At 36.6% G+C, this 13,373-nt stretch overlaps 1 protein-coding gene across 11 annotated transcripts; it reads left to right on the forward strand.

Moving 5' to 3' along the window:
- The first annotated feature begins 592 nt into the window (after positions 1-592).
- LOC18448485 (uncharacterized) lies at positions 593-12,323 on the forward strand. Of its 11 annotated transcripts, XM_020676128.2 has the most exons (8): positions 593-846; positions 977-1,058; positions 1,494-1,573; positions 4,507-4,651; positions 9,126-9,257; positions 11,248-11,260; positions 11,393-11,472; positions 12,000-12,323. In XM_020676128.2, the coding sequence occupies exons 1-8, from the start codon at positions 809-811 to the stop codon at positions 12,141-12,143; spliced, it is 714 nt and encodes a 237-aa protein (XP_020531787.1). In that variant the 5' UTR covers positions 593-808; the 3' UTR covers positions 12,144-12,323. The 11 variants fall into 11 exon arrangements, with proteins under 11 accessions (XP_020531787.1, XP_006858608.1, XP_020531785.1 ...); XM_006858546.4 differs by having other exon boundaries at positions 11,248-11,472; XM_020676126.2 differs by lacking the exon at positions 11,248-11,260 and having other exon boundaries at positions 11,356-11,472.
- Positions 12,324-13,373: the final 1,050 nt, after the last annotated feature.

The raw sequence follows: 13,373 nt of genomic DNA on the forward strand, positions 1-13,373 counted from the left end.
TAGGGATGGTAATAAATTTTAATGCCATAGGATTTTCATAATTTTGACGTGCCTTTTAAGGGCAATAAAATTCATAATTATTTTTATTTTTATTTTAATAATTTTCTAATATAACCACTAAAATTGATCGAAATGGCCGATCCAACCTTTGACAACAGCTATGAACAATCCCTCCATTGATGTAGATTTTGAAGCCCTAGATGAGGCAAAATGGGAGAGAAACGAAGGGAAAAACACCCGGGTAAACTATAAAAAGGAAAAGTACGAAAAGAGATAATTTACTTTTAGTTAAAAAAAATATTTTGCTTATAAATTTTTACAATTATCATTAGTATAAGAATTTTTCTCCAATTTTAAATAGGTGTGTTATGAGAGTACACTCAAACTTAAAAAAAAATGTCTTAAAAAACATTCTTGACCATCCAATTTCATATCTAATGGTTGGGAGTTACCGACACGTCCTTTTCAACAAAAATAAAAGGTCTTATATACTGCACGATCCCAAATCAAAAACAGGAATACAAACAGATAAGCAGTGAGATGAGCAAGAAAGAAAGATATATATATATATAGAGAGAGAGAGAGAGAGAGAGAGAGAGAGAGAGAGAGAGAGCTCCTTTGATGAGACAGAGATATTACTCCTTTGATGAGACAGAGATATTACTCTTTTGATGAGAGGGAAGGGGAGAAAATAAAACTTCATATTTGATTATAATGGTAGAGAGAGAGAGAGAATAAACTACTCATTCGATTGTAATGGTAGAGAGAGAAAGAATAAAACTACTCCTTTGATAGTAATGGTATTTCCATGGCGACAAACTCAGTTCATCGGCCCTCTTCCCCCTGGTAATTATTTATATTCCGCCATTAATCTCGATTGTCCTGATAAATAAATATCAACGTCCAATTCCACATTTCCCCCCTTTGTTCCACTTTTATTTATATATTTGTGATATTTGTCATTACTTTTTGGCAGTTTCAGGAAGAATAATAAATTGGGTTCAGTTGTTAGCTCCCGCTTCATTAAAAACTTGTCTCAGCTTTCTAGAGTGTCAGAGGTACGTTAAATTGCCTTTTATGTTTTTTTAGCATTCAGGTACGATAAATTGTTACGTTTTGTAATTGATTTGAATTCAGCACGGTTATTTTCCCTTATCTATGTTATAATTGGAAATATAATTTTAATTTGTGATATTTTGTGGCCATCTAGCTTTCTTGTTTTTACCTTATTGCTGTCACTTGTTTGATTTTCCCTGTCTTCTTCTGCATCAGCATTTTTATTTTCCTTTTTCTTGATAGGGTTTGATCATTTCATTTTGCTGGGTTTTCAAAACAGATTCCATTTATTATATAAGAAAAAGGTCTTGTGTGTGTGAGCGAGCGAGCGCGCGCTTTGGGTTGGTTTTGTTTTAAATTATAGTTCTTGAAAGCTCACATGGCAATTGCTCATGCTCTGCAATGACAATTTATTTGTTCTTGTTGTATGGGTACAGAGATGCAGTTCAATTCAATCGCATGGGCAATCCACTGCTCAGGATATTGCCAAGAAGCTTTTAGTTCATGTTGTGAAGGAGTATGTTCCAATTTTAGCCATTCCTATTTAACAGTCACATTTCACGATGTTATATTGATTTCACAAATAGAAACCGATACAGTTTCCAAATTGTATAGAATGAAGAACTATAGTGTTATCCCATAAGGCTAGAGATCCCCATCTATCATTTCGCAAGTGTTTGGTTTTTTAACATATAGTTGACAATATCTCTATATTTAATTATTCCTCTAAAAAAAGTATCTCTATATTTAATTTTTAGTGCTTCATGGTTAAATTAAATATGCATTATCATTCGAGACGATACGTATTCCATGTATTGTTTGCCCTCTTTTGTGTTTGCATTCTTTGATTTCATTAGCATATATAATTTGGAGATTGATGTGTTTTGATGGAAGTTGGAGTTGAGAGGGAAAAGGTGGTTCTGCAAAAATGTTGGGGTTGTTTCTTTCTTATCTCCTTTTGGGATTGTTCCTCTCTCTTTTCCTTTTGGTCCCTTTGGTTCATAAGTGGGTGGTGGCACAATGACTTCTTCAGAGGTTACCAGGCCACAATGATCATGCCAAAGGAAACCTTTGTGTAGAGTTTAAAAATGATTCTTCTTGTCAATGTTCAACTTTTATCGATTAAAAGGTTATATGTCTACAAGGCCCTCAAATGACAAGTAAAAGAAATGTAGATATTCAAGAATTTTCAATAAGAAAGAGTGAAGCTAGAACCATTATCTTCAGTGATTTTCCTAACACTATCTTTTCCTTTTGTGACGGACAATTCAATGGCATTTGGAAAGAAGATATTTTAGTAGAAAAAATTTTATATTGAGCCAACGCTCTAAACAATCAAATTAGAGCCCACCTCAAAACTTCCACTAAAAGAGGTTGTTTTGATGCCCAAATATCCTCAAATTGATCATCTGGACATTAGATGCATGGACATGAGAAAAAAAATGGATTTCAAGTTTTGCAAATAGTGCATCTTGTAACGCTTTTTTTGACCGTCAATTTTCAAGTTTTCATATATCTGTTCGATTTACACTATGTTTTAAGCTTTAAATTTTATAATTAAAGATGAAAATATATTTTAAGGCTATCACAAAAATTTTCAGTATTGAAATCACATTTCTTAACACTATTTGAAGGTGGGTGTTACTTTGATTGTTTAGAGCCTTGGACCTCTACAAACTGCACCAATTTTAGTTTGTTGGACTAGAACTGGTTTATGTTGGTTTAGGTTTATAGTAGTGAGAGCCAAGTGAGCTTCTAGATGTAATTCAAATTAGTGAGAGCCAAGTGAGCTTCTAGATGTAATTCAAATTAGCGATAATGAGGCATTTATTAAAGAGGACAAAAATCATTTTTATTAGAAAACAAGGATCCATAGAGGGAGGACTGGTGAATTAATTTTTCAAGTTCAAGGATATAGATGATTCATTGGTATCGATGATGCTTAATTGAAGGCCTGCTTGTTTACCTTTGGCAGCTCCTCTAAAGAACTTCCATTTCATGGACTAATGTGGTATTGGACATGAATCAAGGACTTCCATTTCTCGCTTTTCTTAGGAGTACATATTTTGTTGATTCTCATTGATATTTCCATATGAAGGCCCCGTGTGCCTAGTAAAGTTCACGAGATTGTGATCAAGAAATATTGAAGAAATAGTAATATTAAATGGGTTACGATTATCCCCTTCATCTGGCACCTGTTTGTAACAAAGTAGGCATTGATTGTTGCTCTATCAAAGGCCATACCCTCAGTGAGGCCATAAGTCCTCACATCTTTTCTCACTACTTTCAACCATATCCTTTTGGGCCTACCCCTTGCCTTTTTTGAGTCTTCCACTTGAACCTATTCTACCAAAGTTTACTTTCTCTCATCTTATCATTTATTGCAGCCACACCTTACTTCTCCCGAATGTATTCATTTCGAATCTATCCCTTCTTGTCTTGCCACTCATCCATCTCAATATCTTCATCTCTGCTACATTTATCCTATGAATATGTTGTTTCTTGAGTACCTAACATTCCGCCCCATAAAGCAAAACCGGTCTCACAAATGTCCATTGTTGAATCTAGGCCTGCTAAGGTTAATACTTGTGTCTGCCTAGGATCCAAGGCAAATTCGCTAGGCACCCTTGGATCACTTGCCCCTAAAATATTATTGAAAGTTTTCTATTTTTTATCTATTTTCATTTTTCTTTTGATAGGGGAACTTGGGTGAGTTGGTTGATGCAGTACTCTTTGAGCTCATTTCATAAGTTTTCTAAAGTTCATTTTTTCTCTTTCATCCTTTAAGTTCTTTTGGTAAGTTGTCAGTATTTTTTTCATGAAAGTAACTACCAGTTAGAGAATATTTCTAATTCTTCCCTATTGCTTTGAGGAATTAAACATCAAATAATGGAGTGGAAATGGAAGTTCAATCAGCTGAGTGAAGGGGCCATGTCCATCAATATGTCCTTATTGTTTATTATTCCATCAATATATTTAAATTCTGATAATGGTGTGGTGCATTATTGTTGTGGCATAGAGTGGTCTACTTTTTTATGTTTTATGACAGTTAAACTTTTGATATGTGGTGGTTTATGTCCTCAAACCTTTTCTATTGTGGGTAGAACTGTCTACCTCAAGTGGTGGAGTTACCTTTACAGTGTTGCTCTCTATTAATGCAATTTCGCTCAATATTTTCACCATTTGAATGGTTATTTTCAGTTTCCACATCATTAAAAGTTCAAACGCACGTCTGTTATACGATTTCTCCTAGGTCAAGTCCTTAACATAACTTACCCCATCTCAAATTGTGATAGCATGATATTTAGGTACTGCAGATCTAACAAGTCCTATATTCTACTAGTATGATCATACCACTATATTTTTTCTATATCCTTTTTTTCACTGGAATATCTGGTAACCATTTCATTCTAGTTTTATGAAGCATCTTACTTGAACTTATGCTTGCAGGGGTGAGACTTTGACTTCGATTTCCAGAAAGTATAGGGTTTCAATAGAGCTAATTGCAGCAGCTAATACTGACATAACTAATGTTGATTTTGTACTGGAAGGCCGAAGCCTGAATGTTCCTATCGTCTCCAAAGAAATTCAGGGGGTGAGATTCAAATCTGTACTTTGCCATGTATCTCATCAGCTAGCCGTCTTCTCTATTTCAAAAAATAAATGGTTTTTCCATGTCATTTCATTTGTTGTTTCTTGTCATTCATTTATATTCTGTTTCTATGTTTGCCTTTCGTAGGAAGTTCTCTTACACTGTCTGCTTTATCTTTGGTGACATTTCCTGCCTGAATCGGCAATTATATTCCTTATTGGTAGTTGAATCGAAAAGTTTCTTAGTGACCAGGTTCAATTTTCCATTTGTTTCTTCAAACACCACAATATGTACAGGTAATTTGGGGAATCTTTTGTGAAGTAAACAGATTGTATGAGCATATAACTGTTTCCTTGATTGTCAAAAAAACTAATTTAAGCAACTAACTTGGAACTTGGGAAAGGCTTAGTTAAATGGAAAATGGTATCTATGGAAGGGGTAAATTGTACTTTACACATGGTATGCCATCCACAATTTACTCACAAAAGCTGATCATGGAGTTGAACCATGGTCCCAGTGACCAAAGGTCCAACAGAGTTATGGTTTGTCTCCATCGTTTGTCTTGAGAGCAGATGTTGGATGTTGCACTTGTATGATATGCCTGGTATGGTATGCTTTCCACCATAAAAAATACCTGAAATCCTAGAAGATGCATATAGTTTTGAAGAAATATCTGTAGAATGCTTTTTGCACATATTCTTTCAAAATACAAATACGGTATTACCATAATGTCCTTGGGTTTTGGTTTATGTATTAGTGGCCACACACCAAATATGGTATGATCATAAATAATGTCCTTGGGTTTTGGTTTATGTATTAGTGGCCACACACCAAATATGGTATGATCATACATAATGTCCTTGGGTTTTGGTTATGTATTAGTGGCCACACACCAAATATGGTATGATCATGGGATAATGATCGACACTCAAGTCACACCCACCCATGATATGTATCTTGAACAATCATTCGCCCTCAAGTTTTTTCATGAATATCCCTTACATGCCCAAAAGACATCACGCCTTATTTTGCCATGACTCTCATCAAGATATATGTAAACTGATCTGATACTTGATCCATTTTCAAATTAGCCGGACTAAGACAAAAGTATATGAAATGCAAGTTTAATAATAATAGGAATAAAGATGAGGAAGTAGTTAAGATTGAGGGCCAAGAAATGCTAAAAGGAGCGCACTTCCAATATCTTGGGTTGATAATTCAGGAAAATAGAGAGATTGAGGAAGATGTCGCACATAAAATTAGAGCTGGGTGGGCGAAGTGGAGATGTACAACAGGAGTTTTATGTGATCGCCACATACCAATGAAGCTAAAAGGGAAGTTTTATAGGACGGCTGTGAGACTAGCTTTGCTTTATGGGGCGGAATGTTGGGCGGTCAATAAACAAATACCTATGGGATGAGTATAGCTGAGATGATGATGTTGAGATGGATGACTAGCAAGACAAGTAGGGATAGAATTCAAAATGAAGATGATGATGTTGAGATGGATGAGTAGCAAGACACGAAGGGATAGAATTCAAAATGAATACATTCGAGAGAACTTAGGTGTGGCTCCAATAGGTGATAAGATGAGAGAAAGTAGACTTAGGTGGGCTTGCCATGTTTAGTGCAAACCCAATACAACACCTGTTAGGAGGTGCGAGTTGGTTCAAATGGAAGGCTACAAAAGGGCAAGGGAAGGCCCAAAAAGACATGGTTGGACTTAGTGAGAAAAGATATGGCGACTTATGGCCTCATTGATGGTATGGCCCTTAGAGCAGAATGGTTGACCAGGGTTCGTGTAGCTGACCCCCAAATAATTAGGAAAAGGCTCTTATGATGATGATGATCCGATACTCTATCCTTTTTTTTTGGAAGTGTTAACAGTGAAATGGAGCCTAGGATGTTCTGATCTGATACTTAATCTTGATATAATGCGTCCATAAAACCTTAATCATTACCTTTTCTTGACAAATCAACTTTGATCTGATACTTAATCTTGATATAATGCGTCCATAAAACCTTAATCATTACCTTTTCTTGACAAATCAACTTTGATTTTGATTCTACATTCATGGCAAAGTTGACTCGATAAAATCATATGTATGATTGTTTATTGCCATACACGCTTGAGGCACATCTATTGACATGTGATTGAGGCTGTTGCTCTATACTTGAGCCTTGGCACTTTGATATTGAGACTTCGGATTGTTTCTTGCCCTTCCATGTGAGTAAACTCCAATCATGATGCAATGCCCTGCGGTCAGCCTTCTGTTTATTGGGAAGCCAGCCTAATCTGCGTCTATGCTTCGACAAAGAAATGATTATGATGTGGAATTAGGGACTCTTTCCTTGATGTTAACTTAATGTCTGAGAAACTACTACTATTTGAGGCTCATATACTAAAACACTATGGTTTGATAATCCCTGTCTTACTTTTCAGACTTCAAATTTCAAATCCCCCTCTGAAATGGAACACCACTGTGTTAATCTTGTTGATGCCTAATCCGTCCTGATATTTAGGTTCACACTTTTCGTTCCGTTGGATGAGTTAAACTGAACCCCATTGGACCTTCCCTCTATTGGCTAATCTTTTGTCGTTTCTATTTTATCAGCCACCAACCACCACATCTGAAATGGAAATGTATAGTAGAGCGAGACATTAGATTAGTTCATAAGCATAACTGGACCCTCTTAATATCACCTTCTCTTTCCATCCTTCCCAGAAGTGGTTCCAAAGTTGCTTCTAGGCATTCAGGACTTCTCAAGCTCCTTTCTTTGTTCCCACCACCTTTGCTCTGCATGCTGCACATCAGTCTTGTATTGTTGCAATTCACTTTCTAATGAATCCAATCCAAAAATGTCCCAAATTATCAAAGCACAAACTCTAGATCCAATGCATGAGCAAGTAAAAGAGATATCTCTATGGCACAGGTCATCTGTAAACTAAAGGTGGAAGGCCTTCTCTCCTCTCACCCTGGGACAATAGCCATGCCAACAACCCTATTGAACAAATTAGGATTTCTGTAATAATGCCAAAGAGGGTTTGAGTGGTTGTATGTGACTTAAAGGTCCTAGATCTAGGGCTTCTACGAGAATAGTTGAAGGTTTTTAGACCAGGGCTGGGGACAGGATGGATGAAAAGATTGGGGTTTTTCTGAGTAAAAAGTTTTAGAGTCAGAGCTTCAGGTGCTACAAATTGGACGCCAATTATTTTTGTCTGAGCTCTTGCTAGAGATGGGTATTATAAAATTCTATGAGTGGACTTAGGGTTTTCAATGCACAACCATGATTAACCCTCCAAGTTACATGGTAAACTACCTTAGGAACCTCTAGAAGCTTCTTAAAACATGTCCTGTTTGCATATAGCTCAAGAAATTGCATTCGGATACAAGGTGCAAGGGGTCCAGTGCACCTCATACCTGATCTGGTACATAGTGCCCCAGATTGCAGGGATCAATTTGTCATTTGAGCAATTGTGCAGTCAATTAGCTGTATCACCCAAACGGTACCTCTGATGCGGGACTTGAATGCTGGAATATTTATCAAATCCCCTATAGAATTGTTTTTTAATGGAATAATGGTGTTGGGGATTTAAAGTGTGACTTTAGGGTTTATAAAGTGACTGAGGATTGCCTATTTGCTTTGTTTGTAGGGCAATTTAGTAAATTGGTCCTACCGGGCTAGGATATCTATGAGAGGTTGTTTTCCTAGGTTTGGGTGCTAAGTATGAACTAATATCGTGTTCTAGTATTTCTGCCACTAACCATCCAAAAATTTGGGTGTGTACAGAGTTGGTTCTTTCAGGCAGTTTTGCATGCCCATGCAGTGTTGAGTAAGGTCGCCTCTATGTTATTGTTCCATATTGGTTGTTGATTTTCATTTCCTAGTTCTTCTCTTGTTTAAAGGGACTCCAGGCTTAGTTTAGGTGACACTATATGTGGTCATTTTAAAGTTGCAAGAGTTATGGAAGACGCTGTTGTAAGCAACACATTTCCTTCCACCACTTGGAAAATGAGGAATCGAGCTCTTTCCTTCTTTCGATTATGCAGCATCTGATAATGCTTTTATTTGATTCATGTTCATTCCCTTTTCTTTTTAGGTTACTACCTGCCAATTCATGTTTACAGTGTACGAGATGGACGTGTATATCAAGAGATTTTATACATTGTGCATTTACAAATATGTAATAAATGTTATGTTGAAAGATGGAGAAGGTCTCATCCCAGTGGGGTGCTTAGGCCAGTTTCTAGAGAATTAGAATCGACAAGGAGGCACAACAGTTTACAAGCCTTGATCATGATGTGAGACATCAATTATTTTCAAGCTATGAACCTACTATAAGCTGTATAAGAATTTTATGCCAGATATTTTTAAAACCAATAAATAGCTGTGCCTATGCATATGACCATGTGGCTCTTTTCGTGAGTTCAGTATAACTTGGTTTCTAAGATGAAATATTTGTAATTCACTTTCAGGTTTCACCAAGAGAAAATCATGCCATTCAAGGTGATGCGAAGGAAATATTTCAATATTCTCATGTGAATACCTTAGTGGCTCAAGCAAACTACAATCTTTCGAGGATGTTGTCCCCTCATTATTTACAACTTGTAAGTACTATATTATACTGTAAATGTTGTAGTATAAGATAAGCTATGAAAATAGGGTGGGTTTCAGAAATGTTGCCAAAGAAGCAGTTGTCTTGCAAAAATTAAGAACATTGGTACTCTGCCCCCCACTGTTGTCTAAAATAATTTGCAAAGCTATCACTTTAACCCAGCAGAGTCTAACCATCTTATTTGCATCTACAACTTGTTAGGGTTGAGCAAAGCTGCCTCCATTGTAATTACTTCTCGATGCAATTCTGGTTGGGGATGGTTGCATGCCCTACTGCCCCCCCCCCCCCTGTGTGTGTGTGTGTGTCCACTACAGGCAGTACACCATATGTACACTACATGTAGGTCTCTACCACTTACCTCTGGGGATAGCATTTGGAGATTGTGTGTAGAATACAAACTATATATGACTGTGTGGTATACAATTCCTAACCAACATCCGTACAGTTTACAAGAAAATTCTAGTTGATCTATCAGGGTCACTAAATGTGATTCTGAAATATGTGAAACTCAGGGAGAGGAAGTCCAGCTAAAAGTGTATACCTGAATATTCTTATACCATGTACTAAATGACTAAACTATTTTTGGGGAATCAATGAATAAATGTAAACCACTTGCTATCTAAAATCGTAGGAAAAAACTAAAGGTTTTGGAATGGAATAAACTGAAATTGAACCTAGATCTAATTGAAATAAACATAAAGTAGAGTGGAAAGAACTAAACTCCTTGCCGGGCCCATTGGGGCACCCAAAGGGGAGGGAAACTGGATCAAACTATGGATGAACAATGATCCCCAAGATGATTATATGTCTTGAACAGATCAGGGTGAATATGATTGGAACTGGGAATAAGCTAAGTGCATGAGAGGGTATGGGAGCAATGTATATGGGCTATAATGCAAAATTGGATAAGGTATTAACGTTTATGTTGTAATTATTAGGATAATGGAAAAGCAACACTATCAGAGACCATGAACCTTCTCTAAGAGGGGTTATTTATAGGCTGTGGACTGGGAATTCGGGATTCAATTGAACAACCTAGATTTCCTGATCAAAATTTACTGAATCATGCACGACCACCTTATAACACCTTTTTAAGCTTCCAGAAAGCTTCTGAGGGCGACATGACTCCTAGTACTAGGTGTGATGGATCTAGTGCATAGTGTATTGGATCTGTTGGATCAATTTGTCAGTTAGCAATTAGTTTAGAAAAAGGCATATTAGTCCGAAATAGTGCATCACATTGACATAAGACTTGAACGCTGGAAAGCTTGTTTGATTTCTTACACAATGGTCTAGTCTTTAGGCTATTTGGGTGTGGGTTTGGCAAGGCTAAGGTTTTGGCCTGATTTTGTATTTTGATAATTTGGTCCTAGGGTGAGTACAGTCGTTATTGAGGGTAATCTGGCATAGGATTTTGTGATCTTTACTATAAACCAATCAAATTTCGGTTGTCAACACACACGCACAGACAAAGGTCATGTTTGTAAAAGAGCTGTTGTATCATAATTCACAACTCATAATTTTCCAAATGTTGTACTACAATTGCCTTGACCTATGGGTAGCTTGCTTTCGGGGCTGCTATTATCGCAGTTTTCCTAATTATCGAAGTTTTCCTTTATGTTGTTAAATTTGGATAACTATGCCATACAATGGCAGGGTCATATAGGGCCTTGTAATAGCCATCTTTATGGGTGATGGATCTTGGCTCTATTTTGAAGCTAACATGGCTCTATTTTGAAACTGTCATTGTAAACCCTCCACCTGGTTTTAAGAAGTGGCCATCCTGCTTGCTACAGTGGGTTTACACTAGTATATAACGGTGTGGTGCCATATTTGAAACCTTAGGCATGTGTATACTTACCCTATGTTATACTGTTTGAAAAGTTCTCTAGGGATTTGAAATTTTTAATGGCCTTAGTACTTATTCCAGAGTTATGGAAGACATTATAGTGACAGATTATGGTGCTCTATTTTATCTTCAGGCTAAAGGCACAGGTTATTTCCTTCTTGTGGCTACTCTTGTAGCATTTTGCTTCAGATACATTTTTAGTGAGTTCCATCACAGATTTGCCAATAAATTGAAACATCAGGCACAGAATGACTTGAAGGTGCCTCATGATGGATCAGGAAGCATGCGTTGGAAATTTGCTCTCAGTGAGATTAGAGAGATGGGTATTGTGGATGCTGAATCTAGGGAGAACCCCGATGTAAGTATCAGATATCGACTTACTTCAGTCAACTAATTCCCTTGCTAGAATGCCTTAATTCTGTTTTGCTAACTGACATTTAGGACTAGGAATGAAGTGGTCTTTGGTGATTCAATATTATCATAGACATGCTCGGTCAGTATTTTGATGCTCTTTTGTGCTTGTTTCTTTCTTATAGTTTAAAGAAATTCTGCAAAACTGGTTTTTCGCATGATTCCATTTACCAGTTTCACAGTGATTCGAGAGGCAGGTGTGGAATTGGTCGTGTCATAAACCAGTTTCACGGAAAGCTAGTATTTTCTGAAAATCAGTGGTAGAAAAGCAATTCATTTCCTTTTTTATTCAAATCCTAGGTGTTCAGTCAAGGGCCGCATCAGAGACCCAAAGTTTTCCAATTCATAAAACTTAGCATGGGTTCTCCGCTTAAATCTTAAATCTTCTTGGCATGGTTTGCTATAGATCGATAAATCTCTCTCTCTCTCTCTCTCTCTCTCATATAATCATATTCCTTTTCTACATTTTCATAGGGAGATAGTCAAGACCAAGAACTGGACTCTCTAGAAGAGGTGGCCGAAGCCTACACCAAACTCGAACCCGCCTATCAAAAATTCCTTTCAGAATGCGGAATGAGCAAATGGGGGTACTGGCGAGGCGGCTCTCCTCATGGTTAAATTCGTTTAGCACAATGCTAATGCCAAAATTTATACGTGTAGATATCCCCCTTGCCTTGGGCGGCAGTGTATATTAGCAATTTGTGTCACTTGCTATACTACCATTTACCCTTGTTGGCTTCATTTGTCTTTGTAAATAACTATTGGTAAAACAATGAGATGACAAATTTGTTTCATCAAGCAGTACTCATTTGACTTAGTGGATTAATGTTGGTAAAAATTTAAATGACATATTTATCTCTTCAAATCTTTATACCTTGATATGTATATGACCCCCCTCATAAGGAATTGAAAGGTGGGGAAAGCGGAAAAAAAATAACCAGAAGTAAAAGCTAAGACGAAAAATATGTGCTGCAAGAGTGCCATGAAAGAGTCAGATGGAAATCAAAAATTTCGAACTGGGGAAATCAAGTTGCGCATGAGAAGGTTCTAAACCAATACATTATTGAATGGAAACCTCCCCAAAGCACATCTCATTCATAGCACTCACGTCCTATCTCTACCTGCTTCTTGTCATATGATCACCAACTGCCATCACGGAGGCAAAATTACATTCTTTTTCGCTTATGGCAATTCCGAAAACACCATCCCTGACAATATTTTGCCAATAAGCAAGGTTTCATTCCCACTCGTCAATAGTGATGCGCCAACATCACCATGAAAGAAAGAAATATAGTTTTCAAAACGGGACTGAACCAGCGGTCCAATTGGTTGGACAGTCGATGCCTTACAAATATTAAAAAACCAGTTTGAGAAAAAAAGGTCTATTCAACTTATCTGACCAACGAGCTTCCACTGTTTCAATTGGCCAAACAAAGTCGAGTACCTATTTTTTAAGATATTACATATTTTAAACTATAATTTATATAATTTTTGTTGTATTTTTTAAATCTAATTAATCTGAAGGTGCAGTTGGCATACTGATGCATCCGTAAGGGTAGAGGTAAAGTACACCTACAAATTTATGACATAATTTTGATGTAAAGCATTCTTAGGATTATCTCAAAATCTATTTTTATACCCAATTATAAAATTTTAAATTTAAAAAAATCAAGTAGATCTATAAAAATATGAAAATCTTGAAAATGGACGGTGTAGATAATATGTTATAAAATGCATTATTTATGAGACTTGAAATTTTTTTATTTTTCATAGTCATACATCTCAATGTTGCGATGATCAATCAAAGGGTTTTTAAACATTAAAACTATCTTTTCCGATGGATTTTTG

Source organism: Amborella trichopoda, chromosome 11 (genome assembly GCF_054954075.1).
Source record: "Amborella trichopoda isolate Santa Cruz 75 chromosome 11, AtrichopodaSantaCruz75HAP2 v2.0, whole genome shotgun sequence".
In the NCBI taxonomy this organism is placed as follows: domain Eukaryota; kingdom Viridiplantae; phylum Streptophyta; class Magnoliopsida; order Amborellales; family Amborellaceae; genus Amborella; species Amborella trichopoda.

Coding starts and splice junctions, on each gene's coding strand:
- LOC18448485 (XM_006858546.4), top strand. CDS start 809: ATGGCGACAAACTCAGTTCATCGGCCCTCTTCCCCCTG. Junction 1,059..1,493: donor AGCTTTCTAGAGTGTCAGAG/GTACGTTAAATT, acceptor GTATGGGTACAG/AGATGCAGTTCAATTCAATC. Junction 9,258..11,247: donor CCCCTCATTATTTACAACTT/GTAAGTACTATA, acceptor TTTTATCTTCAG/GCTAAAGGCACAGGTTATTT.